Source organism: Ctenopharyngodon idella, chromosome 13 (assembly GCF_019924925.1).
Source record: "Ctenopharyngodon idella isolate HZGC_01 chromosome 13, HZGC01, whole genome shotgun sequence".
NCBI classification, from domain to species: Eukaryota; Metazoa; Chordata; class Actinopteri; order Cypriniformes; family Xenocyprididae; genus Ctenopharyngodon; species Ctenopharyngodon idella.
In genome coordinates, this window is record NC_067232.1 from 14,604,926 (window position 1) to 14,632,584 (window position 27,659).

The following is a 27,659-nucleotide window of genomic DNA, read 5'->3' on the forward strand; positions in this document are numbered from 1 at the left end:
CTAAATTCACAAAACCTTTTTTTCTGGTTCTCAGAAGAATTTTTTTAAAATGGTAAAAATGTTTATCCAAAGAATTAAATTCTAAATCCAGATGCATCTATGCCTGAAATGAACAGCCTTTTTGAAACACTGAAAGCCATATTGCTGTTTATTTATTAATTATCAGACTTATACAGTGGTGTTGAAGCCAGCTACAGAGAAGGCATTCCAAATGCTGTACCCATGTACCATACAATTATGCATACTCATTCACTTACAAGTAATTAATTGCACTAGTTGATGCACGCGTAACGTACATACGTTTTCCCTTTTAACACTGACATCAGGAGGAGAGGTGCGAGAACACAATATATAAGGCAGTGGAGGAATAATTTCTGACATAGCCAGAAGGTTTAAGATGGAATGTAAAGTGAAAATAGTTCCAGCACATCTCTGAAATAAAATGTTTGCACGAGTTAGATTTCTCAGTCTTCATACAATTTCTCCCAAGACTATAGTACGACAAAAAAAAAAAAAAAAAAAAATTCTGGAATGCTTCATTTTGGTCATCTTAAGGCAATTTTTGGCAAAAGGGTTCATTTTCCACCTCAAACAGAAGTGCCTTGCTTCAGCTCTCCATCACCCTCCTGTAAATCGAAGCACATAAACGACATTAACATAGTCATGCAGCTATTCGTGCTACTGTATAAACTTATTTTGTATGATGTTTTTACCTTGTCTTGCAATTGATCCTGCAGGGTTCTGACTTTCTCCTTCTCTTTGGCAAGTTGGTCCTGACTATTTTTTAGCAGCTGCTGGAGTTTGGTGGCTGCCTGGCCCAAATCTTTGGTCATTTTTCGCTCCTTCTCTAGACACTCCTAAAACACCAAGTCACAAGCATTATTGTCATGTCAGCATTGAAGGTTACATTCAATATTAAAATACTAAATCATTCCATCCTTTGAGAGTGATTTCACATGCTGCGTCAAATTCTGGAGCTTGTGAACACATTAAAAAAGACAAAAAAACATCATACTGGTTATCAGCTGGTCAAAATGCAGAGTACCTTCAGCTGAACAACATCCCCCATGGCTGCAGTGTCTTCAGCTGACTTCATCTGTTCGAGATGGCTCTGAAGCTGTCTTTTGAAGGCCTCCTGAGCCTAAAAAGGACGGAATAATGAGTTTAATGAATAATAGGCTTTTAAAAATCAAGAAGAAACAAGGTCATGGACGCTGCTGTACCTGCTCCACTTCTGCAGAGAGCTGCTGGTTTAGAGCCTGTTCACCCTGCAGTTTTTCCAATGTCTGTTCCAGCTGAGCCTGGACCTGATCAAGCCAACAAAACAGTACCACATCAGCTAACCCATGAGAGCTACTGCGAAACCTTTCCATGCCAGCCAACACAAGAGTTGCATTAGTGCACACTGCATTCAAAAATGAGAGTGAAAACAAGCATAAAATCCTGAGAAAAACTGTAAGATATTCAAAGAAGTGTGAGTTTCAAACGCAAAAGACAAAATGTTAGTGGTTAAAAATGTAAGTGTGAGAGAAACCCAAGAGTGGAGATATTCAGAGGTGAAAACAGGCGCCTGGGTTAACAGAAGCTGCTGAAACAAAATGCTGAAATATGAACGGTAAGAATTACGAGTAAAACATCTCATTGGCAGCACTAGATAGGGAGAAAAAGATGTATATGGTATGTAAATATAACCTCCGGTATAGGGGAAATTATCCTCAAAAACCAAAAATAATTTATGGTCAAGTAATTTAAACAAAATATGACCAAATTTGAGACATATAGTGACACTGACTTTTTATAAATAATAACAGTAGTATACAGACTGTCTCAAAACGTAGTCAGCAAACCATTTTTTAAAAGACTACTTCTGTCTGCATTGCTTCATTTTGAGACCCAGCCAGAGTACTGAAAAATCTATCTAATACTGCCAAGTGAGGTGCAGGGTGCCTTTCTGCGTCGCACCCTAACCTGACACTCCTCCGCCTCAGGCCGCCCGTTCTCCGCCACTCCCTGAGCTCGCTTTGTCACGTCACTCAGTTGCTGCCTGACCTGGAAAATGAAAGCTGTCACTCAACAAAACCAACTGCTTTTTTCTTTGGTGAAGCCTCGTGTTTGGCACAGGATTGTGTGTAAACAAAGAATATTGGGTGTAAACCCTTAGCAAATGTTTGGATTTCAAAGGAAACCAACCTGTGAAAGTTCCTCCCTCTGCGTCTGTGCCTCCATCATGGCCACACTCAGCTGTCTTTCAGATTCTGCTAAAACCTGCTTCAACTGAAAACAAACAAACAAACAACCTGTTAAATGACAGAGCAGGATGAGCCACATGTAGGTCATAGTTTATGTATCAGAAGCTCAAGACCTATTCACAATGTCAGATGAAATTAAACAATGCATGTCTATCAATCCATTCACACAGACAAACTATTATTTATAAGAATATTTATAATGGATTGAATGACTAAGATGACTTTGTTTTGCTTTTGTATCTCATATTGTGTTTTAGTGAATAGGCCTTTAGGCAGGAGTGTGCACTCACGTGCGTCATCTCTTCAGATTGACTCTGGCTGTCAGGGGAAGCTGACTGCAGCTGTTTCTCCAACTGGGCCTCAAGCAGCACAATTTTCTCCTCCAGCTGCACTCAGGGAAAGAACATGGAAAGATAAGGGTACAGATTCAATGAGAAATATTGAGAGCTGTTATAAATGCAATTCATTTTATACACTTGGTTCAAACTACTAAAGTAGCATGAACCAAAACATCGGCTTGTTTCAAACTACTAAAGTAGCATGAACCAAAACATCGGCTTGTTTCATGTTTAAATGCAGGGTATCTGCAGGGTTTTTAAAATCAAATTTAAGGCTTTTTACCTGCACAAATAAAATACCGTATATCCATACAGAACAAATCTCAGTATCCTATCAGGACTTAATATGGCTTATCAAAATGGTAGAGCTGCACGATTCTGGATAAAATGAGAATCACGATTTTTTGGTTTCAAATAGACATCACGATTCTGAATATACAACCAAACAATACACATTTGTAATTTAATAGAGATTCTGACAAAATATAAATTGCTGACTCTAATTGCTGGAAAATGTTTGAATGAATTATTTAAAAAATGGTTTTGAATGAATTCAATGACTCATTAATAAATACTTGTTTTGATTTCTGGATGAATCAGTGTTTTTGAACGAATCTTTTGAATGAACGATTCAATGACAAATAAATTTTTTAACAGTCAGTTGTCGCCACCTAGTGGAATTAGATGTAATTGATACAACCGTTATTTGACGTGCCAAGTTCGTTTCAAAAGGTAGTTTGCTCTATTTTGATCGCTATCGTAGACATCGGTGTTTAAATACTAACTTAAAACTTATATCTCAGTATTTCTTAGATAATGTGAATATTTGTAACACAGAAATAACTAATATGTGATTCAAAACGGCTCTCTCTGGCTCTGGCAGCACGAACACAGATTTGAACGTTCCGGTATGATTTTGTCAAAGGTTTAATAGACGCGGGAGAATCGTTGTCATTAATAAAGTAGGATCGCGTGGGTGCTTGAATCGAGATCGCGATCTTTTTACGATTAATCGTGCAGCTCTACAAAACAGGCTAACTACGGTTTTAAAAGGTTAGTTCATCCAAAAATGAAAATTATGTCATTTATTACTCACCCTCATGTCGTTCTACACCTGTAAGACCGTTCATCTTCTGAACACAAATTAAGATATTTTTGATGAAATCCTATGGCTCAGTGAGGCCTGCATAGCCAGTAATGTCACCAAACCTCTCAAGATCCAGAAAGGTACTAAAGACATATTTAAAACAGTTTGTGTGAGTACAGTGGTTCTACCTTAATATTATAAAGCGACAAGAATACTTTTGTGCTCCAAAAACCCCCTCAAAATATCGACTTTTCAACAATATCTAGTGATGGCCGATCTTTGAAGCTTTACAAATCTTTTGTTTCGAATCAGTGATTCGGATCGCATATCAAACTGCTGAAATCACGTGGCTTTGGCGCTCCGAACAACAAAAGATTCGTAAAGCTTCTAAGCAGTGTTTTGAAATCTGCCATCACTAGATATTGTTGAACAGTCATTATTTGTCGCTTTATAATATTAAGGTTGAACCACTGAACTCACATGAACTGTTTTAAATATGTTTTTAGTACCTTTCTGGATCTTGAGATTTTCAGTGGCATTGCTGGCAATGGAGGCCTCACTGAGCCATCGGATTTCATCAAAAATATCTCAATTCGTGTTCTGAAGATGAATGAAGGTCTTACGGGTGTGGAACGACATGCGGCTGAGTAATAAATTACATTTTCATTTTTGGGTGAACTAACCCTTTAAAATACTCATGATTTTTTATCCTTGTGTATATATTTTGGTTTATGCACCAATATATTAATACATACAAATTAGTGACATTAGATTTTACTAATACAATAATAATGAGTTTAAAGAAAGACATCAAATGTTATTGTGCTAATACTAGTTAAATCTTTATTCTTCTAAATGTGTTAAAAAAAAGTTCTTAGTCTTTGTATTGGACAGAGTGGCCCGAAGCTACAAGAGTTTGTTGAATTAATCGCCAGATTTAATTTTTGTGTAAGCAAAATACCAATAATTACCAGGGTAAAGAAAATTTTATGCATGATGCCACTCTACACTATTAATTATAAACAAGTCTGAAATACACAGAGACTCTTCTTTCTTTTTTCAATGTCTACAGCTCATTCAAAGAGATGAGGGAGATAAAATATGCACTGTTACAACCATCTACAACGTATTACAATGTAAACCACTATAATGTAAACATTCACTGCGGTATTCACTGATTTTGAAGTGCACTGAAGCCGCAAGCCTGTATGTGCAACAGCGACACGATTTTACTTTGAAAAATGCAGCATTCACATTTAAATAAATCCTAAAATTTGGAAGATTAATAATCACGTTTTACATTTAATAGGCCTGTATTTCCATTCCCAAATTAAAGATCTCTTAAAATGAATAAAACTTAAAACTGTTTACCACTTAAGATATTAAAGACTTTATATGACCTCAAATTTGAACTGAATGTGACTCAGTTGAGTCCTAATATTAAATATTTAATACTTCAATAATACTTTATATTCTTTCTAAGGTTTATGAAGATAACTATTTAAAAAAAATGCCTTTATCTGTACGTGTCATATATAAAGGAACTTGTCAGATATTTTAAATAGTGACCGGATATTTTCAGGTTACACTTATTTATACAGCCCGACACATTTTTCTCAAAATACGTTTTTTACAAAAGATCTCATCTTTTGTATTCCTACAGTGCAAAAACTAATTTCTACTGGTGAAATCTATACCTGCTGGGTGCTCTGGTTTGCCGCTCTCAAGCTGTCTGTTGTCTCTTCTAATTCCTGCACCTTTTTGAGTGCCTATGAAAACACAAAATGACACATTGAAACTTTCACATGTACTGTCCCTTGGTGGTGGAATGATCTTCCCACAGGAACAGTTTCTTCCCACAGGCCATTTCCCTCTTGAACAGTTAAATGCCTTCCAAGTGCAAAACTCCACTGTTTAGTGCAATATCTTCATAAATTCATTTATTCATAATATTATTCACAATACTGTAAATGTTCATTATCTGTAAAAGTTTATTCTGACTAAACCTATCTGTCTTTCTATAATTTTATATTTTTTATTCTATATTTTTTATTTATTGTCTTTATTTATGTGTGTATTGGAAGCTTCAATACCAAGGTAAATTCCTTGTGTGTGCAAGCACACTTGGCAGTAAAGCTCTTTCTGATTCCGAATTTCCCCCGAAAAGTTATCCATAAATAAAGCTTGTTCATGAAAACTTGATAACAAAATCAGAACCAAATATAAAAGATATTTTCTATAATAAAATAAAACTTTTTTTCTCTGTGTCTGCAGAATTGCTGTGTGTGTGTGTGTGTGTGTGTGTGTGTGTGTGTGTGTGTGTGTGTGTGTGTGTGTGTGTTAATACAGTGTAAAGACCCACCATCTTAAGTTTGTCTTCTGACTCCATTATCTGGGTCCTCCACACCCTCTCCTCCTCCTCTACACTCTTCTGAAGTGTTTTCAGCATCCCCTCCTATAGAACAAGAGGGAAAAAATCTGGCTTAATACCATTCCCATTAAGCAGAAACAAATTGTTAGTGTATATTCTTACCGTCTCAGCCAGTACGCTCCTGTACTGTTCACACTCAGACTGTAGTGTGCACTGACTCTCCTGGGCTGCCTGTAGTTTCACAATTAACTCCTATATAATAAAAACAGCACTGTAATAACTACAAATATGCCTTACATGCCCACTAGGGGGCGACGAAGAGCCACTTAAAGATAATAATAGCACAAGGCCAGAAATTGCAGCATACTCACCTCCATCTCTGTGCTTTGCTGGGATTCTTGGCTCTGTTGCTTTTGATTTAGCACCTCTTGTGCTTTCACAGCAAAGTCCTGCAGCCATTTGGTCTAAAGGAAAAGAATGAGAGACAGGATTAGCTAGCATTTAAGGATGTGAATAGAGAAAGTGATGGAAGATATGTACATCCATTTATTCATAAAAGGGACTCCACTTAATGTTTATGACAAGTACAAGTACACTACTATTTGGGGTCACTAAAATATTTTGTTAGAGAAAAAAAAATTAATACTTTTATCCAGCAACAGTGCATTTAATAGCTCAAAAGTGACAGTAAAGACATGTATCTTTTGTAATGCCATACTTTAAATAAATGCTGTTCTTTCAAACTTTCTATTTATCAAAGAATCCTGAAACAAAAATGTATCATGTTTTCCACAAAAGATATTAATCAGCACAACTGTTTTCAGTTAAAAACTATGAAATAAGAAATGTTTCTTGAGCACCAAATCAGCATATTAGAATGATTTCTGAAAAGTAATGATGCTGAAAATTCAGCTGTCATCACAGGAATAAATTACATTTGTTACATAGAAAACAGTTATGGTAATAATATTTCACTTATTACTGTTTTTACTGTATTTTGATCAAATAAAGGCAGCCTTGGTGAGCTTTCTTTCAAAAACAATTTAAAAAAAAAAAAAAACTTTTCAACCCCAAACTTTTGTAGTGTACATATAGAGCAGAGCTTCCCAACTCCAGTCCTCGTGCCTCCCCACTCTGCACAGTTTGTATGTCTCTTATCTAACACTCCTGATTCAGATCATCAGCTCATTAGAACAGAGCTCAATGAACTTGGGCGCGTCCCGATTGACAGCGTCCCTACAAAGTGTTCACTGCTCCCTACTCCCTGAGCACTTTTGAAGTTCACTTCATTTGACAAAATGCATTTATTCGCAACACCCTGCAGTGTCTCAAGTCACGCATATTAGAAGAGTTTACAGTTTTATGCAATAATATAAATAATATAATATATATAATAATATATAATATAAATTACCATACTTTCATTTATAATACATCCATATAAATATTAATTATAAATTTCACATAATCTAATCCGTCCAATTCAAAAGCCCTAAACTGAGTGATAAATATAAGTTGCAATGTTTAATATGAAAATAAACGTAATTTGGCAATATGTATTTTTATCGCATTTAACCTGTAACCATTAAAGCTGACTTGTAACTGTAGTGTCTATTGCTCTTTACACCCACGGACAACCACATACAAACTCATCTGCTTCGGATTGGAATCTCCCTTAAGATGGCAAAATGCCCTTTTAAGTCCACTTTGTACCGCACGTACGGTCAAAATGGAACTCACCCCTCAACTGAGCGTGTCAGATAAGCGAGACATACAATGTGTAGAGTGGGGAGGTGGAATTGGGAACCCCTGTTGTAGAGGGACTGATGTTACATGTATTTGCATTTCCAAAACAAGCCAATATTACAAGTGAATCCAAAAACAAAACTGAGAAATGAAACCACAAGAAAACTGAAATCCTAGACACCTGTGCTGTCTCTATGTTGATGTGTGGGAAAAGAGAGTGAAGAACTTCTTTGGTCTCGGTCTGGAAAGATTTCAGCATGTCCTCCAAACTCTCCTGTAATAACATTATATGCTCAGAGACAACTGAACGCAATATTTACATTAAGAGCACAACAACCTCTTAAAATTGACATTCTGTTTTATCTAATTCTGTTTTATCTTCTGTTTTAGGTAAGAGCAGGGTTTGAAATGAACTTTTTCACTCACCAGCCAATTTGGCTACAACATTAAGTTACCAGCTATTCAGAACTTCTACTAGCCAAAACAAAAAATATCAGAGATAAACCAGATTATCAAAGTCACAGGTTAGATTTAAATATATTTATCTGATTCTGAATCATTGTATTGCTTTTAGCTTTATGACAGTCAATCACTTTTTGCAGATACCATTAAAATAAAATAAAATAAAATAAAATAAAAAAATAAAAACAAAATTCTTGGTGACTTCTCTTATAATTGCCATGAGTTTACCTGCATGCAGCAATAAATACTCTAGGGCACTTTTTCCCCAAAATTCTTGGACATGTGGCATGTACAGTATCTCACAGAAGTGAGTACACTCCTCACATTTTTGTAAATATTTTATTATATCTTTTCATGTGACAACACTGAAGAAATGACACTTTGCTACAATGTAAAGTAGTGAGCGTACAGCTTGTATAACAGTGTAAATTTGCTGTTATACAAAATAACTCAACACACAGCCATTAATGTCTAAACCGCTAGCCACAAAAGTGAGTACACTCCTAAGTAAAAATGTCCAAATTGGGCCCAATTAGCCATTTTCTCTCCCCTGGTGTCATGTGACTCGTTAGTGTTACAAGGTCTCAGATGTGAATGGGGAGCAGGTGTGTTAAATTTGGTGTTATCACTCTCACTCTCTCATACTGGTCACTGGAACATGGCACCTCATGGCAAAGAACTCTCTGAGGATCTGAAAAAAAGAATTGTTGCTCTACATAAAGATGGCGTAGGCTATAAGAAGATTGCCAAGACCCTGAAACTGAGCTGCAGCATGGTGGCCAAGACCATACAGCGGTTTAACAGGACAGGTTCCACTCAGAACAGGCCTCGCCATGGTCGACCAAAGAAGTTGAGTGCACGTGCTCAGCGTCTTATCCAGAGGTTGTGCTTGGGAAATAGACGTATGAGTGCTGCCAGCATTGCTGCAGAGGTTGAAGGGGTGGGGGGGTCAGCCTGTCAGTGCTCAGACCATAAGCCGCACACTGCATCAAATTGGTCTGCATGGCTGTCGTCCCAGAAGGAAGCCTCTTCTAAAGATGATGCACAAGAAAGCTTGCAAACAGTTTGCTGAAGACAAGCAGACTAAGGACATGGATTACCGGAGACCAAGGTCTGGAGACCTTGCTAAAGAAGGTCTCCAGACCTAAACCCTATTGAGCATCTGTAGGGCATTCTCAAACGAAAGGTGGAGGTCAAGGTCTCTAACATCCACCAGCTCCGTGATGTCGTCATGGAGGAGTGGAAGAGGACTCCAGTGGCAACCTGTGAAGCTCTAGTGAACTCCATGCCCAAGAGGATTAAGGCAGTGCTGGAAAATAATGGTGGCCACACAAAATATTGACACTTTGGGCCCAATTTGGACATTTTCACTTAGGGGTGTACTCACTTTTGTGGCCAGCGGTTTAGACATTAATGGCTGTGTGTTGAGTTATTTTGAGGGGACAGCAAATTTACACTGTTATACAAGCTGTACACTCACTACTTTACATTGAAGCAAAGTGTCATTTCTTCAGTGTTGTCACATGAAAAGATATAATAAAATATTTACAAAAACGTGAGGGGTGTACTCACTTCTGTGAGATACTGTATAAGAACGGGTTGGAAAAAGTGGGTTCTTAATTGTCTCCTAAGGCTCTGGCAGAGTGTCAACCTGTCGCACAGCAGACGGGAAGCGCTGTGCCGTGGACATCTCACAGCAGGCTTAACGCACACCATTTGTACTCGCGTCATTCTGTACTCGCATTCTCAAGTTCAAAACAGTGAATCTAATCACAATACAGGCAAAAGTTCACTTCAAGAATGAACAAAGTGGCATCAATGAGTCTGAGTTAAGGTATTTGAAAAAACTGTGCAAACAGAAAAAGAAAGTGCGATTTATATTATTTCTATATACAGGGTAAGGCATACTTATTCAAGGCACAAAAACCTGTTAGTGAAAAACCCACAATACACAATCTCTTAGGGTGAAGTAAGCAAGTACATATATTTGTCCTAAATCGTTGTATTTTAATGGAAAACTATGCAAGTGACTCTGTGGTGCAGCATGATTTTGAACAGCCGGAGTCTTGCACGACTCTCAGCACGACTAAACATTGACTAAACCAAAAGGAACTTTAAAATAGTTAAATAATATGAAAGAAATTATTTGAGGTTTCTTTTAAACTAAAAACTGCGGAATAAAATGATAATACTTCCTTGATCAGTGTCACTATTTTCATTACCAGTAGTACCGGTCACATTTTACACACACAGAAAAACCTGTATATGGTATTTTTTGTCAACACTCCTGAAATGGAAATACAAGAGCACTGCAACAATTTACTTTATACAGCAAGGCCATATACCCAGCTGACATGATGAGATGTGTGCCTACGCATATTTCTATGAATCACTGCGTACATGCAAGATGACACATCCACAATTGTCTCAGCTACTTACGTAACTCTTGCCTTGTGACTGATTTAGTTCCTTGAGCTGCTGCACTTCCTGTTGTAGTGATGTCACTAGGCTCTCTTTTTCAGATACACTGGAAAACATCATGAAAAACCACTCAACTTGTGGAGGAAAAAAAATGATCAAAGAATGATATTAATGTGGGTGGCTGACAGGAAAAACATGCAATAGTACAGAATATGTACCTTTTTTGTAATGACTCCAGTTTGGCTGTGCTGTCTGCCAGCTGTAAATGAAGAGTGTGTTTATAGAAATGGTCCAAAGCACTTTTTTGAAAGGGGACCTATTATGCCCTTTTTCAAAGTCTTGATTTAGTATTTGGGGTCTACTAGAATAGGTTTTATGCTTGAATGTTCAAAAAACACTTTGTAAAAATAAATACATAAATAAATAAATAAATAAATAAATAAATATAGTTTCAGCACCTTACTTCCCACTCTAACGATCTAATTCTTGCGAAAGTTCTTACTTTGTGACCGCTAAATAAAAGTATGTTATATACAATATGAATGTGTGTAGTATGAATGTAATCCGGATACACGACATTCGCCATGTTGTCTATGTCATGTGACCTAGACAGCTGCATCACTTCACTGCCATTCACAAATCCTCTCCCGAGGCCTAATGAGATAAGTATCCATCATTTACACACTTCAGAATCTCGCCGGAAGTAGTGGGTCATCCGGGTACTTTGCCTACTCTTTTATGAGCACTGTGAATTCGTACATACTTCCTTTGTCACATACTGTTTTTCACCTTCTATTTAGTAGGGAAGTACGTGATTTTGGATGTAGCCTCTGTTTAGATCCGGTCTCTATGAAGCCCCTCCTTTGTGCTCTGATTGGATTGGTTGGACCAGTGTGTTGTGATTGGTCAACTGCTTTAAAGGGTTAGTTCACCCAAAAATGAAAATTCTGTCATTTATTACTCACCCTCATGCCATTCCACACCCGTAAGACCTCCGTTAATCTTCGGAACGCAAATTGAGATATTTTTGTTGAAATCCGATGGCTCAGTGAGGCCTACATAGGGAGCAATGACATTTCCTCTCTCAAGATCCATAAAGGTACTAAAAACATATTTAAATCAGTTCATGTGAGTACAGTGGTTCAATATTAATATTATAAAGCGACGAGAATATTTTTGATGCGCCAAAAAAAACAAAATAACGACTTATATTGTGATGGCCGATTTCAAAACACTGCTTCAGGAAGCTTCGGAGCGTTATGAATCAGCGTGTTCCTGAAGCAGTGTTTTGAAATCGGCCATCACTAAAGTCGTTATTTTGTTTTTATTGGCGCACCAAAAATATTCTCGTCGCTTTATAATATTAATATTGAACCACTGAACTCACATGAACTGATTTAAATATGTTTTTAGTACCTTTATGGATCTTGAGAGAGGAAATGTCATTGCTCCCTATGTAGGCCTCACTGAGCCATCGGATTTCAACAAAAATATCTCAATTTGTGTTCCGAAGATGAACGAAGGTCTTACGGGTGTGGAACGGCATGAGGGTGAGTAATTAATGACATTATTTTCATTTTTGGGTGAACTAACCCTTTAAGAGTGTTTCGGAAATGTTTAAGGGAGTTTAGAAACTGTGTTTGCTGATACAGAATGACTTCCTTTGAAGTAGACTTTTTTCATGTTCAGACAGCAACATTAAACAATAAAGAAAGTTGAAAATATAAAAAAAAAGCATAATAGGACCCCTTTAAACTAACAAATTATACACTTTAGCTGTACAAGTCAAACATACTAACAGGATAATAACAGCAAAGTGTCACTTACTTTAGTGTTGTACTGTTCTTTAGACTGCCTCAACTCTTCTTCAAGCGAAACCACCTGAGACTTCCTTTTCTTTCAAACTACAAGAACAGGAAAAAGAAAACACTTGGCATTAAATCTTAATTGCAGATTGTGAAAAAAAATATGAATTTGAAGCTGTTAATTGGATCACAACTGACGCATACCTGTTTTGCAGCTTTTCCAGCATTTCTGTGTTTTCAAGCTGGAAATAATTAAAAGAAAAATGGCATAAATGGTTAAGTCTGAATTTAATTGTTGTTTGAGGTTTGCAAGTTTGCATATGATCAACTTACTGTGTTGGGGTCTGAACTTTTTTCTTTAACCTGTTGTAGTTCTCCCTGAAGAGTTGCTATTTGCTCATCCTTTTCTTTTATACTTAAATTCAAATGAAGAGATAAAAAACAGATTAAAATCATTCAAATCAACTAAGCACTACTGGACTGCACTAGTGAAGCAGCAGAAAACATCCTCATTGTACCTGTGCTGCAATTGTTGCATCTCTGTTGTGTTATCCACCTGAAGAAGACATATGATTGGTTCAAAAAAGGTAGTACAATAAACAAATTTAAAAAACACTCATTACACACATTAAAAGTCAAATTTACTAATGAAACTGGCACCTGATTAGCAGTGGTGTTTTTGAGTTGGGTCAGCTTTTCTTCAAGAGTTGAAACTCTACTTTCTTTCTCCTTCAAGCTAGAGATTAAACAGTTAATGTGAATTTCATTGTAAACAAATGTTGTGGGGGCAAAGTTGTTTCAAATTTATTAATGTACTAAAATTTTGTAAAGTTTATGCTAAATACCAAAAAACTTAAATTAAAAAAACCCTCAATACATTGTCATCTGAATACAAGTTTTATCTTACGCAATTTTTCATCTCAAGTAAATGTCCTGTTTTAAGCATATATAGATATTTTCATTGGAAAACAAGACAAAAACAATGATTAAATAAAATACACAGCATACACAGATGGTAAATCGTACCTGCTCTTTGCTTGCTCTAGTTCAGCCATCAAAGCCTGTAATGATGATAAATGCAAATGCTTATGAAATTACTGCTACATCATATAATATGTAATCATTTGTATATATCTCTGCTTGTTGTATTTCCCATTTATGTAAGTTGCTTTAGATCAGGGGTGAAACTCAGTCCAAGGGGGCCACTGTCCTGCAGAGTTTAGCTCCAACTTGCCTCAACACACCTACCTGTTTCTAGTATGCTTACTTGATTAGCTATTCAGGCATGTTTGATTGGGGTTGGAGCTAAACTTTGCAGGACGGTGGCCCTCCAGAAGTAGGACTGGACACAGCTGCTTTAAATAAAAGCATCTGCTAAATTAATAAATGTAATGTAAATGAAAAAGTATAGACTGATAATAGATGAACAGTTACTATTAGGGATGTCAAAACTAGTGAATTAACATGCAAATAACTAAATGTTTAACACTTTTATTCAATTTGACATCTACAAATCATTTTATGAGACTTTTACATAAGGTGAATTTGAATGATTGATTAACAGATGATTATCATACAGGGGCACAGATAAATGTATTGGGACATGAAAAGTGGAGTGTCACCTCTGGATTATGGTTTTGTTCTTTGTTCTGGCTTGCCTCCAGTTGCTGCTCTCTCTCCGCCTGTATCTGTTTCAGCTGGCTCTGCAGACTCTCCAACTGTCCGGACCGCTCTTTCAATTCCACCTCCACACTGGCCACACGAGCTTGAGCCTCTGAAACAATGCAGTTAGGAAGAGAAACCTTATTTCTTATAATTAATTCATAACATAGCTGATGTTTTTGTCCAAAGCAACATACAGTACACAAGCAACCTGAGGTTAAAGGGATAGTTCACCCAAAAATGAAAATTCTGTCATCATTTACTCACCCTCAAGTTGTTCCAACCCTGTATAAATTTCTTTGGTCTGTTGAGCACAAATTAAGATATTTTGAAGAAAGTTTGTAACTAGGCTGCTTTGGGGCACCACTGACTTCCATAGTAGAAAAAAAAAAAAAAAATACTATGGAAGTCAATGGTGCCCCAAAACGGTTCAGTTTCCCACATTCTTCAAAATATCTTCCTTTGTGATCAGAAGAACAAAGAAATTGTTATACAGGTTTGGAACAACCTGATGGTGAGTAAATGATGACAGAATTTTCATTTTTGGGTGAACTATCCCTTTAAGTGTTTTGTTCAAGGGCACATTGGTGATACTACAAGTATCACACCTTGCAGGATTTGAAGCCCACACAGAACTATTATCTTGCTTTTCCAGTTATACAGAAATGTTTTTGAAACAGTCTGTATCCATCTTGTGGTTCTACAATGTGCTTCCTTGCTTAAGAACAAAAGTGGGTGCTGACCTGCTAGAGCAGTGGTGTCTTTCTGAGCTTGTTCAAGTTGTGTCTGAAGGCTGTTTCTGCTGCTCTGGGTCTGTCTGAGCTCCTCACTCACTTCCTCCAGACGCTTCTGCAAGGCCTGTTCGCTGCTCACCCAGTTCGCCTGCAGAGGACAAACCATGATAACACAGAAAACACAGGTCAAGTTTGATCGCTCAACTCCGTCTTAATGAACAAAGCAGGTTTGATCATGTTAGTCAAGTATATTCATATCTGCCCTCTTATGAAGCATTACAGAATGGAGTATAACCACCTAAATTTTTTAAATCCCACTAAATGGATCCACAAAAATGTTTTATAACAAAAAAATCAAACCAAGTGACATCTGCAAACAAATGATGCTAACCTTTTTCTTATAATAAGAAAAAAAAAAAATATCTATATATACATCTTTTTAAATGTAAAATGTCATTAAGTATAATATTTGGTTATATAATATGGCTGCAAAAACTAATCGATAAAATCAATAATAATCAGTAATGAAAATAATCAACAACTAATGTCATTGTCGATTAGTCGCGTCTGCCCACCGTGCACGGAAAACTTCCGCCCGTCGCGTCAAATTACAGCACTGAATAAATGTATTTCTATGGACAAAATACATTTAAAAATAGTGGAGGAAACAGAGTAAGCTGCTGCGGGAAAGGTACATGATCCAAGCTGCCCAAAATATGAGAATTCTTTATTTTAAGCTTCAAGCCAATGCATTAGCGTAATGTTTAACATGGCTTGCCCTGTCAGGCGCTTTGACAGATGCGTGTGCTGTTTAATGTGTGATGTTTCCTCAGCGCAAAACTTTCATTTTACGGTTATATACTTATAAATAATTTGCCAACTAATCGATTATCAAAATAATTGTTAGTTGCAGCCCTATACATATAATGCAATTTGATATTTTGATATATTATGATAAAGGAATTCATTTAGTTTTAAGTGTGGCTTAGGTGTCCAATTACTATTTGGAGCCACTGTACATTAAATTCATTTTAGGTCCTGATGTTCACTTAAACTAATTTCTAACCAGGAGGGACTATGCAAACTTAACATGGGAAAATTGATTCTCTCTGGATTGTTACACAACCTTACAGTTTCAGTCATTGCAAGCTCTACACAAACACTTCAATTTAGATGACTGACTCACTCTCCAGACATTGCCCATGTCTCTCTCATGCCAGTACATTGTCTAGATGCTCAAAATGAGCTTAGGAAACACTTCAACAAAAGGCTGCTTTTTATCCGGTGGCCTTTGATTTGTAGCAGTGGATTAGCGAAGAAACGCAGTTTGTTCTCAAAGCTAAAGCTGTTTTATCTGTGCTTCCAGTATGAATAATCAGATACTTCTGTCTGAAACTGTACTGCTTAGGCAGGCTCACATTCCAGATTGCTCAAAGAAGCGCTTCCCTGTAGCTCGGGCCATGTTCCAACCCACGGAGCACTACTGAGCAATCAAACTGGCAATCAAATGTTCTGCCAGCATGTGAACAATCCCATTAGTAGAGGCACCAGCACTAGGGGGGTCAAAGTCTGAGCTTTACCAGCAAGCCTAATCAAGCTTCTTTAATACACACACAGATTGCAAGAAACTAAGCTTGCCTACTGTACCTGCAAATGTGCAAGGCTAAACAGCACAGCAAGTGGTAACAGAATGCTCTAATGAGGCTGGGGCTCATGCTGGGAGATGTTTTATAAGAATTAGAGCGGCATTTTGAAATCTTTCATAAGAGGCACTACTTGGGCCCTTGTTGTTCAGCTCTTTGGTACAAAACTAACTACAATTCAGCAAACTAAACAGGAATGATTGGTGTCTGTGGTGCACAAAATGGTTTAAGAAGGGTGGACTTCTGACCTGCAGCTGGGTTAGTTGTTTCTCAGCCATGGCAGCTTTAGATTCCAGATTTTTCCTGAGCTGTTCTTCAGTCTGCAAGGCCTCATTCTTCTCCACCAGGTCCTTATTCAGTCGAATGCAGTCCTGATGCAGTTTGGCCAATTCAGCATTTTGTCTGATGGACCCAAAAAATTTAATTAAATACAGAGGGAGGGGGAAATCACTATTCTGAACACTCCAGTGTAGTATTAAAAGTCAACATGAAACTCCATTCGCAACACATTTTGCTATTGTAATCTGACATACATCCAAGTGAAAATCTATCAGGTACCCATCAAAATGTATGTTGCGTATGAGAATGGTGCCAGGGACTTGAAGGGATGTTTAAAAAAAAAAAAAAATCATTGGTCCAACGTTCTGAACATCAAGGTGTGGTCTCTGATATTAAACAATATTTGTCACTAACTATTGTGAAAAAGATCAATTAGGCAAGCAAGACATTTTTGGGTTTGGCAGGAGTTGTAGGTTCATACTTGCTCTCCATCTGACTGGTGGCTTGGTTAAGTGCATCTCTGAGGATGGAGTTCTCTTGCTGTAGACGGGCCAACTGAGCATTAGGGCCTTTCTCCAGCTGGTCCTGGAGAGCCGAGATCTGAGAATGAACAGAAAGGGCTTAGGCATGTCACGTAAACATTAGGGCTGCCAAAGCTCACTAATGCGATTAATTAAAAGCATCTAATCCTGTTAAATTTAATACATTTACCTAATTTAACATTACAACTAATGTTAATGACAAAACCACCATCGCTGGTACAATCTACTACAAATAATAAAAAAATAAAAAAAATTTGATTTAGTCATTCTTCAGCCAATTCATAATGAGGTTAATCATGTAAATTACCCAAATTACAACGCAATGATTATCTTAAATAACTGTCCCACTAAATAAATATTTTGTCTGATGCAACTGTAATTTCATAACTTTTCAGAGAGTCTCACTACCATGCAGGTGTACAGTAAAGAATCTGTGCTGAATTCTCACTTTGGCATTAAGCTGCTGAGTCTCAGCGAGGTGGTCTTGATAACTGGCCTGCATACGTGCTTGCAGGGCGATAATGTCCTGCTCTCGCTTGCTCAGCTGAGAGCTCAGCCTGGTCTCTACAGACGCCACCTTTGACTTCTCCACAGACAGCTCCTACACACAAACAAACCAAACACAGGTGATCCGGCGTGAAAATAGGCCATCACAATACTTGTGGCTTCTTGTTCAAGGGCTGTATAGTGGTTGAACATCTGAGCTAGGGTATCATGGTTTCCACAAAAATATTAAAGGGGGGGGTATCACACACAGTTTTTGCCAATCTCATGTTAATCGTGAGTACCTATAGAGTAGCAGTGCATCCTTCATTTCTCTGAAAAGTCTTTAGCTTTATCGTATTTATAACAGATAAATACGCTGTACCGAGTCTTTCCGAAAACAGCTACACGAGCAAGCGCAGCTTTTGCATAGCGATCGTCTGCAAGCTATCAATGGTCATATCTAATGCGTGAGCACAAAACTCTCAGCTCCACTTAACGCTGGGTTCTTTGGGAAGCAAGGTTATCTTTCCCTCACAACCAAAAACACACTTCTTTGGTGACACTGTTGATTTCGTGAAGTCCTGTGACCTGTGCAGCGCTGCCGACAATTTCCGTAAGGCGAACGCACGTTGATGGGCGTGCTCTTGCTCTCTCGCTCTGGTCGACGTGTGCGTGCGCACTCTTCCCGTACAAAGTGCTCGTACAAGGAATTCCGACCTTCATGACGTTACAAAGGCCCATACTTGAAAAAAAGACTGCGAAGTTTCTGAGGATTTGGAAGAGTATTTTTGGCACAGAAATACTCTGTCACACATCCAACTCGTGTTTTGAAAATGTTTAGCATTACAAAATCTTGCTGACCCCAAACTTTTGAATGGTATCCTAGGTTCAAACCTTGCAACGATCAACATCAGACTAAAGCAAAACATTTAATCAAAGGACTGTACAATTTTCACTTAATACAGTCTATAATAATAATAATAATAAATAATAATAATAGAGTACTTATAATGTTTGATGCGTACGCACATATCAAACTTTAAATTTTTTATGCATTATTTTTTTTTTACTGGAATGAGTGTTTCAGGCCTCACTTTAGTCAAATCCCTCAGTCGGCTTTTAGCAGCTGCTGAGTCCTCCTGCTCAGCTGCCAGCTGCTTGTCTCGTTCCTCCAGCTGTTTCTTCAGCACAACTACCGGATCACCCTTCTGTGTGGCCTATAAACATGCACAAAGCACTGTTTAAACAAACTTCCTGCTTGAGTTATAATAAAGTGATGGGTATAAGAATACTCATTTAAAAACATAAAACAAGACATAAAAAAACATAACTTTAGGAAGTTGGCCATACCTTGTGCCATGTGTCTTGAATAACGCCAGTCTTATCAGACAGAATCTCAATGAGCTGCTGGGCCTCTCCTTCACTGAACACCATACTCCTCACTGTGGAAAGCAAAGCCTTGTAGGGAAGATACAGTGGACTGTCTGCGGGGTCTGCAGCCACCGCTAGAAAGAAAGACAAAAAAAACCCAGATCATTTATTAAGGTTATGCGTGAGTAAGAGAGAAAAAGAGAGAAACAAATCACAGAAAATCACAGTGATAACTGCCATCCACTGAGAAGACAGAGTTGCCCCCTTTTGGAGTGCTAGTATGTTGTCTTGACACCAAATCAGAAATCTAAGAAGCGCTTTGCGGCAGATCAGTCTCTGGTCGCAGCAGGGTGTCTACTAAACTCCTTGTGTTGAAGAGCGAATTCGCCAACCCATTTATTACACTCCTAAACACCCACAGCATGATCAGCATCCAATCAGTGATGTTCCCTCTAGTTCAGATCAGCACAGTAATGAAAACAGAACAGACAGTGCAGCTTCAATGGAATGACATGTACAATACAGTTAACTGGACTCGTACAGTGGTGTGTGCATGTGCTATCATGTTCTTTATTGACTCACTGTGTTATTTAGACAGTGCCAGCATGGCATGATTGCAGTGTGGCACCAGGGTGAGATGGCACCCAGGACTGGCGATAAACTCCTATTGTCCAGTCACTAAAGGCCTTTGTGTGCTCCTCTAATGGAGCAGCTGAGGCAAAAGTATTGTTTGAACAGGGCCAAGAGGGCTGAGCTTCGCAGAGAGGAGTGGAATTCTGAGTGCATTTGGAAACCCACCTGCGCGCTGCCGCAAAACTCTCTGCATTTTCCCATGGTCAAAGGAGTGTAATACCTCATCACAAGTGAGTGGAAATACTTATAAGGACCGACTCTTTGTGTATGTGTGAAGGAAGGTGTTCAAAAGAGTTTGAGAAAGAATGTTTTTTTTTTAAAGTCTTTATTTTATATTTTCCATTTCCATTTTACTTAAAGTTTGTTACTTTGTTGTGTGTTTGTCGTGTTTTAGTTTTTTTTTTTTTTTTAAGATATGTCCATTTAGTTTTTTTTTTTTTTAGTTTTAGTAATTTTAGTACCTCAACTTAAAAATAAAACAAAAATGAGAAATTTTGCCTTGCAACTAACTGAAATAAATACGTTTAACTTTTTTATATTTAATTTTAATTTAGTTAACATTTATTTTTATACATTAATTTTTTTATATATTTTTTTAGTTTTAGTTATGATAATACACTGCCCGCCAAAAAAAGGGTCGCTGTTTTTATTTAAATAGGCATATGCTTAAGAGTCTATGACTGAATCATTATTGCAGTTATTATTTTTCTAGCATGTTATATGTTTGGCAACAGTTCTTTTAACCCTAATTGGTGGAGTGTGTAGCTTTTCATTTCTTAAACAACCATGTAGGAAGACACATCATGGCCATATTCCAGGATGACAAAGCCAAGATTCATCAGGCTCAAATTGTGAAAGAATAGTTCAGAGAGCATGAAGAATCATTTTCACCTCTGAGTCCAGACCTTAAATTCATTGAAAGTCTTTGGGATGTGCTGGAGTAGACTTTACAGAGTGCTCACCTCTTGCATTGTCAATACAAGATCTTGACCAAAAATCAAGGCACCTCTTGATTGAAATAAATGTTGTGATGTTATTTCCATCAAGAGGTGCATCAATTTTTGGTCAAGATCTTGTACTGACAATGCAAGAGGTGAGCACTCTGTAAAGTCTACTCCAGCACATCCCTAAGACTTTCAGTGAATTTAAGGTCTGGACTCAGAGGTGAAAATGATTCTTCATGCTCTCTGAACCATTCTTTCACAATTTGAGCCTAATGAATCTTGACATTGTCATCCTAGAGTATGGTCATAGTTCCTACATGTTTGTTTAAGAAATGAAAAGCTACACACTCCATCAATTAGGGGTACAAGAACTGTTGCTAAACATATAAGATGCTAGAAACATAATAATCACTGCAATAATGATCAAGTCATAAACTCTTAAGCATTTGCCTATTTAAATCCAAACAGTGACCTTTTTTTTGGCCGGGCAGTGTATAAAGTGTATAATGATATAATGATAACACTGGATGGTTGACTGTTCTAACAATAGATTAACTAATGAGTGAGGTTGAGTAATTTATTTTTGTGTGTGTGTGTGTGTGGTATTGCTTAATTCCGATTTATTTTAACAATATGCAGCACATCTGTGCAAAATAGAGACAAAGTAAAACCAAAATTATGCATAACAGCATGAGAATCAAGGACATGGTCAGAATATGAAACCATTTTTAAATGAAACTCAAACTATCGTATGTGCCTAAGAGCCTGTGAACTAGCACACACGTGCATGAAATCCAGCACATGTGCAGAAGAATGCAGCTCACTGCCTCCATTCCCCTGTGAGTAGCACTTCAGACATAAACCCACTCTGAGCTCTCTGCAACCAATCAGAGCCAACATCAGCAAATAAGGACTAGTGCTATTCCAACACCCCGCCCACAAAGGAAATAGAGCACATCAGCGCTATTTGTCAGAAGAGAAAACCCAGACGGTACTCTGAATTAGATGAATGACATTAGGAAGTAACACGCATATAAACTCATGAGTCAGCCACTTCACATATACTATATATTCAGGTTTTCCAAGCTCAGCTTGGAGGTTTATTACATGTAGATGTCAGCTGTGTGGTCTAGCCAAAACAGTTTTATCTCTGTCCATTTAATGGGTCTAGCAAACCAATCAGAAGTATCCTGTTATGGCATACTGAAGCCAAACTTCCTTTAAGACATACCTGGGTGCTACTGGCTTTTTTTATTTTCTAGGTCTAATATTAGCGTCTACCACACTTCACGATGATCCAGATAAATGCAAAAAAAAAAAAGAAGAAAACAACAGAGGTCAATCAGTGTGTGAGGAGCATGCACATTAACAGTTTGTCTTGGATAAGACAAATATAAATAAATGGCAAATTATTAGGGGTTAAACAGATCGTAGTTGATCTGTGATCCGTACGGACCAGGCCCCACAGTTCGGCACGCATGTGATTCACGGATTAATTGCGAGTTTAACTACCATAGAGTGAAAGTTTATAATTCGCACATGTTTTGTCTTGCCAGTTTACACACTAGAAGAGGCAAAAGAGAATTTAATTCGGTACTCACGCACTGTTATCTGTGCACACAGCCGCGCACACACCCGAAGCGCGAGCACACAGAGACAGGAGTTATTTTACATTTAATTATTACATTTTTGTACCTGAAATGAATACTGCTACTAATTTGTAACTTTGTTATTTGCAATTAGTATATCTGTATTTTTATCAATTAAAAAGACAATGAATCAATCGTCGAATAATCATTAGCATTCCTTATGCTAATTAAGTGAAATGTCTATTGTCTATTAACAAATTTGAGTTTCAACAGGAACCAGGAGGGGGCAGCCTCCTCCACTTCCATCAGGTCTGTGCATCCTGCCTAGTAATTATCTGACCACTTAATATGGGTGGTTTTGTGGAGATAACAACATACCTGGCTCTGCCTTCTTCTTGGATCCTGCTTTCTTCTTGGGTGGAGCATCCTGTTTGGTCTCCTCTGCTTTGGCCGGCAAAGCAGTCGCTGGGGCAGCTTTTGGAGTGCCCACTGGAGGCACTGCCATAACAGGAACCTTTTTGGTAACCATCTCCAATGGAGCCACTGATTTAGACTGAACCTCAGCAGAAGCAGACTCTGCTTTGACTCTCTTCTTCCTCTTATCCTTAGGAGATAAGGCAGGTGGGGCATCTTCAGGAGTAGGATTGGATGTAGCAAGGGTAGCACCTGTAGCTGCCTTTTGGGAAGGGGCCGGGGCAGGTGGACTAGGTTTTCGGTCAGGTGGAGAGGATTTCTGGGCTGGGGCGGGCGGAGCAGCATTCTGAGCTGGGGCTGGTGAAGAGGATTTCTGAGCTGGAGCATTTGGAACAGCCTTTTGGGCTTGGGCAGATTTTTGCGCGGGGGCAGGTGGGACAGTTTTCTGGGCTGGGGTGGATGGAGCAGCCTTCTGGGCTGGAGCATTTGAAGCAGACTTCTGTGCAGGGGCAGCTGGAATGGACTTTTGGGCTGGGGCAGATGAAGCAGATTTCTGGGTAGGTGGAGGTGAAGTGGATTTCTGGACAGGAGGAGCTGGAGAGGATTTCTGGGCAGGAGGAGCTGGAGAGGATTTCTGGGCAGGAGGAGCTGGAGAGGGTTTCTGGGCAGGAGGAGCTGGAGAGGGTTTCTGGGCAGGAGGAGCTGGAGAGGATTTCTGGGCAGGAGGAGCTTGAGAGGATTTCTGGGCAGGAGGAGCTGGAGAGGATTTCTGGGCAGGAGGAGCTGGAGAGGATTTCTGGGCAGGAGGAGCTGGAGAGGATTTCTGGGCAGGAGGAGCTGGAGAGGATTTCTGAGTAGGAGGAGCTGGAGTGGATTTCTGAGTAGGAGGAGCTGGAGTGGATTTCTGGGCAGGAGGAGCTGGAGAGGATTTCTGGGCAGGAGGAGCTGGAGTGGATTTCTGGGCAGGAGGAGCTGAAGTGGATTTCTGAGCAGGAGGAGCTGGAGCAGACTTTTGGGTTTGAGGAGATGGAGCAGACTTTTGGGTAGGTGAAGCAGATTTCTGGGTTGGGGCAGGTGGAGCTGACTTCTTGGCCGGGGCAGGTGGTGTGGTCTTTTGAGAAAGGGTGGGCTGGGGGGACTGAGCTGGGGCATCTTGTTTAGGTGCTGGTGCAACAACTTGTTCCGGGGCTGGAGGAATTAGTGGACTGGGCTCGGCCGTTACTTCTGTAACCTCAGGGGTGGCCTCTGACTCCAGGAGCTTCCCATTGGGCTTATCGTCCTTTTTCTTACCACGATTTTTCTTCTCAGCTGCCTTGTCCTTTTTCTTTTTGTCTGATCGTTGACTGGATTGGGTCTTGCCCTGCTCCTTCCGCTGTTTAGCTATAGCTTCTTCGTACGAGGTCTCCTTCATGGAAAATGTTGAGACCAGAGCAATCCCAATAGCTGAGAACACCATGAAGCCACCAAACACCACTATTCCAAGGGTCTGAGGATCGTAGATGTCCATAACTGCAAGTGGTCTTTCTATATTAAAAAAAAAAAAAAAGGTGAGGTTTGTGGCATTTTATATCAATAATATCATGTTTTATATTCTATTAAAGTTCCACATAAAAGCTTTTTAACACAAGAGTGGTACCTTAAGAAATAAAAATGTCCCAGTAAAGTTGGGCTATCTTACCTTAGGATTTCCTAGATTATCTTTATCAAACAGATATTTATCGCTTTACTATTTAACAATTTATTCTAAGGATATAAAGGCTGGCTTTTGAATGTTGGCCTGGAGGGAAGAAAGAATGACTCGCACAAACTTTACACTGCATAATAGACATTCCCTGTTCCAGGAGCATCCAGTTTATTCATCTGGAAAGAAGGCCCATGCAACCAAAAAATTACAGAAACTACAGTTTCTACAGAAACTTGTGAGTAGGAAAAGATGCCCAAGCATGCTACCCTCAATTACTTCTATAAAATATGAACAAAAGCTTCTACCATTCAGTAGGCCCTATGCAAACCATGCATTCAGTAGAAGAGGATCATGCAACCAAAAAATGATTTTCTACAGAAACTTGTGAGAAGAAAAAGACATCCAAGCATGCTACCCTCAACTTCTACTATAAACTTTGAAGAAAAAGCTTCTTCTATACAATATGCAAACACTGCGCTTGGTAGAAGACTGAATTATGCAGAGTTTTCCATTCCACCATGTGCTGCTTTCTGCCAAAGAAAATTTCTATACTCTGCTGCTTCCATGGAATTCTTGCCATACCAACCTCACACTTCAAATGTGCACCAAAGCACAAATGCATGTCAAAAAAAAATAGAAATAAAAGAAAAAGAAAAAAAATTCTTTATATTCCAGAAGCAAGAACAATCTAGACGGCCTTCAGGGCACAATACATATAATAAAGAGGTTCAGTGGCCATCTGTAACTTGTACGTAGGAATGCTAAATTTCTGGGGTAAAAGATTTTCAAATAAACTGCTCGTTTATAATTCGCATATCCCTTGACTAGTTTTCTATTTTATATATATATATATATATATATATATATATATATATATATATATATATATATATACACACACACATATACACACACACACACACAGGAGACATAAATCAATATTAGATCAAACAAACATGCATTATGCTAATACCGTGACATCCGTTTATAATATATCTGTTCACTAAAAGTAAAATGGGCCAATGGGAGATTATGAGGGCCACCTTTACGTTGACTTATGTTTTATCTTACATATTTAAAGTTGTTACAAGAAATGAAAGTGAGGGGGAGACTCAACATTTTGCAACGAATCTGAATGAAAAGGCTGATAAATGTTAGATGTGTTTGTACTCCATACTCGCTTTTGACACCTATTCAAATGGTAACGTTAGCTGTTGAATGAATGTACAATAAGAAATCAAGGGTGAGAGTTTCTACTCTCAACAGCTCAACAGATGTACTTTTCTCCCTTAAACATGAGACAATGAACAACCAGAATTATATTTTAAACAGTTTTCGGATAATTCATACATACATTAAAGCAGTTGTAGGAGCAGAAAAGTGTTATTAAGTGTATTTAATGGACAGTTTTCTTTGCTAGCTCACAAAGGAAAAGCTGATATTAACTGTCTGCCTACAACGGAGCATCATCCAAATCAAAATGTGAAACCACTTATTATAGTCATGCCATTCGCTTCGTAACTACAATAAGATGTCTTTAACACACCTGAGTTACGATCTAGGTAAAGAGGAGAGTAAATAAATGGGAGAGATCAAAGTTTACGTCTAATTGCTACTGAAAATCTTTTAAGCTTTTAATGAATAACGCCATAACAAAAGCTTTTAAATCTCACCTTTTCTCGCGGCAGATTTCCGTTGGATGAATAACTTCAGGAAGAGTTTTAACAGAAGTGATTATCTCGAACCTAAGTGCCTTACCACGCCAGCAAAAAAAATAAAACAAAAAACAAAAAAAATCTTATTCCCAGCTTGAGGAGTCAGTCGATGTCTGTGTGGAGTCGTGGCACTTTCTCGCGCTGGCATTACGCCGGTCAGTGGCCCACATTCCGTCCATCCAGGGGACAGCTGATTGGCTAGAGTAGAGTCAGTCAAACAGTTGCAAACCAATAGAATTTTGTTATCGTAAAAGAAGGCTGGTCTGTTTGACTCGAATGGGATTTGTAGTTTTTTACTCGCTTTTCAACCAGGCTTTCAAAAATTACCTTTACAGACATTATTTGACTACCAAACGATTAATTTTGGCATCCTTTTAAATCACCAGTCTGGTTGCTTGTATTTATTTTTTTATTTAATTTTTAATATTTTATCCTATATTATTCCTTAAATATCCAGAAACAGGCCTACAATAATTTATTAATTTTCAGAGAGAATATGAATCAGTGTATCTCCCATAAAAATATAATTTAAAGGACTGGAAGTAAACATGCAGAAGGTGGGGAAAATTATAATACATTGCATTACATCTTTATTTGTTTATATACATTTAAACTTATATTTATTATCTTTATTTGTTTATATATACTTAAACTTATATTTATTAAGCTAAGCTTATACTATGACAGTCAGTTAGGAGCTGTTTATTGACTATAAAAAATTCAATTTACTTTTGAAAGGTTGTTCTTTGGTGTGGTTGTGTTAGGTATGTGGTGTCACATTCATTTGTTTAGCATTGGGTGTGGTATTTATCTGCAAGAATGTGGCATATAAAATTAGTCAAAATGTTTTAAAACATTTCAAATTTTACATATTATTTTATTTTAGAAACATGATATTATTTAATTATAATTAAGAAATTCTGTACAATTCACATCAGAATAAAAATAACTAAGGACAGATTCATATGCATTAGTTCAATGGTTACTTTAAAGGAGTGGATGCTCACATTCCACATTCATTTCTTTATTGTGTAGAATGGTGCAACAGTACTCACAACAATTCCAATCAAATTGGATAAGAGGGCGTTGAAAGAACAAAACATACAGAGAGCAGATTGACCTGAATTGCATAAGTCCAAACCTTCTTATCCTAAGAAACACCTCTCAAGTAATTCCCGACATGCTTTACATTTAATCACTTTATAGGTGAAATGTCTTGTTGTTGTTTTTCTTTGCAGTGATACTTCACAGTATCTCAATATGTGACAATAGTATGCATTACAATATTCAGACTTTATTTCCTTCTTTATAGTTGCATAATTCTCTGAGACTATTGGCCCTCTACATGTATTACAGATCATACATGCTTGCAAAAAGTATACTGCGAGATATACACGATAAATACATTACCTTTAAAAATCAAATCAACATGTCCATAAATACCATAATATTTCCAAATGTTTACCCTTAGGATAAAAAAAAAA

The 27,659-nt window shown here is 37.9% G+C and overlaps 1 protein-coding gene across 1 annotated transcript; it reads right to left on the bottom strand.

The window, feature by feature from the left end:
- Positions 1 to 130: 130 nt before the first annotated feature.
- Positions 131 to 26,352, bottom strand: rrbp1a (ribosome binding protein 1a). Its single transcript, XM_051917482.1, is given in 30 exon segments — positions 131 to 626; positions 714 to 857; positions 1,046 to 1,141; positions 1,224 to 1,307; positions 1,969 to 2,049; positions 2,191 to 2,274; positions 2,540 to 2,635; positions 5,372 to 5,443; positions 6,037 to 6,129; positions 6,208 to 6,297; positions 6,417 to 6,509; positions 7,973 to 8,065; positions 10,693 to 10,780; positions 10,893 to 10,933; positions 12,502 to 12,561; positions 12,563 to 12,578; positions 12,684 to 12,721; positions 12,813 to 12,894; positions 12,998 to 13,035; positions 13,140 to 13,215; positions 13,506 to 13,540; positions 14,102 to 14,253; positions 14,885 to 15,023; positions 16,767 to 16,920; positions 17,279 to 17,397; positions 17,788 to 17,940; positions 18,920 to 19,042; positions 19,176 to 19,330; positions 22,741 to 24,300; positions 26,134 to 26,352. Coding segments are annotated over 29 exon segments (4,077 nt in total). The 5' UTR covers positions 24,284 to 24,300; positions 26,134 to 26,352; the 3' UTR covers positions 131 to 587.
- Between the last annotated feature and the right edge of the window lie 1,307 nt (positions 26,353 to 27,659).